The sequence below is a fragment of the Penaeus monodon genome, chromosome 23 (genome assembly GCF_015228065.2).
Source record: "Penaeus monodon isolate SGIC_2016 chromosome 23, NSTDA_Pmon_1, whole genome shotgun sequence".
Classification (NCBI taxonomy): Eukaryota; Metazoa; Arthropoda; class Malacostraca; order Decapoda; family Penaeidae; genus Penaeus; species Penaeus monodon.
Window position 1 is genome coordinate 1,170,678 of NC_051408.1, and position 516 is coordinate 1,171,193.

Genomic DNA, 516 nt, shown 5'->3' on the forward strand with positions numbered 1-516 from the left:
AAGGTCTTCCAAATCGCACCTTTTCATCCCATCGGTAGACCTTCCACAGATCGTGAATGTTCAACTCAGGCTGGACTTCCTCCTTTCTGTAGAATGCAATGAAGGGAACCTCACAAGTGGAATTCCTCATCAGATCTAGGGCATTGTATATCTTCTGAATCATGTTCATGTCGCGGCGGGAACGGAGCTTGGCTTCATCACGTCCTTCCTGAAGTGGGCAATAAAGGAAGGGTTTAATGACACAGATGTGTTTGCTGCTTTTAGAAAATATTCTTAATTCATAGAAACAATTAGTAAATACCATGGAAATGAGGTTTACTGCATATTTTACTCAATGAAAATGAAAAAAGGGACTGTTGTTTCTTACCCTACCTATGTCCCCCCCTCCCCCACCTTCTCAGGAAAGAAAAACACCAAAAACAAAATTATATAAATTGAAGTTCTTACACAAACCTAACCTGTGCTACACATTAAAGAAAAAATCTCTTGATTAAATTCTAACAATGGTAAGTCCTT

At 39.1% G+C, this 516-nt stretch overlaps 1 protein-coding gene across 1 annotated transcript in view; it reads right to left on the reverse strand.

Moving 5' to 3' along the window:
- Positions 1–516, reverse strand: part of LOC119587702 (transcription elongation factor SPT6-like) — a gene marked incomplete at its 5' end in the record, with an annotated part of 9,377 nt that overhangs the window by 5,125 nt on the left and 3,736 nt on the right. Inside the window, 1 exon segment of the mRNA XM_037936380.1 lies at positions 20–208. Coding sequence (XP_037792308.1) covers positions 20–208 — 189 coding nt within the window.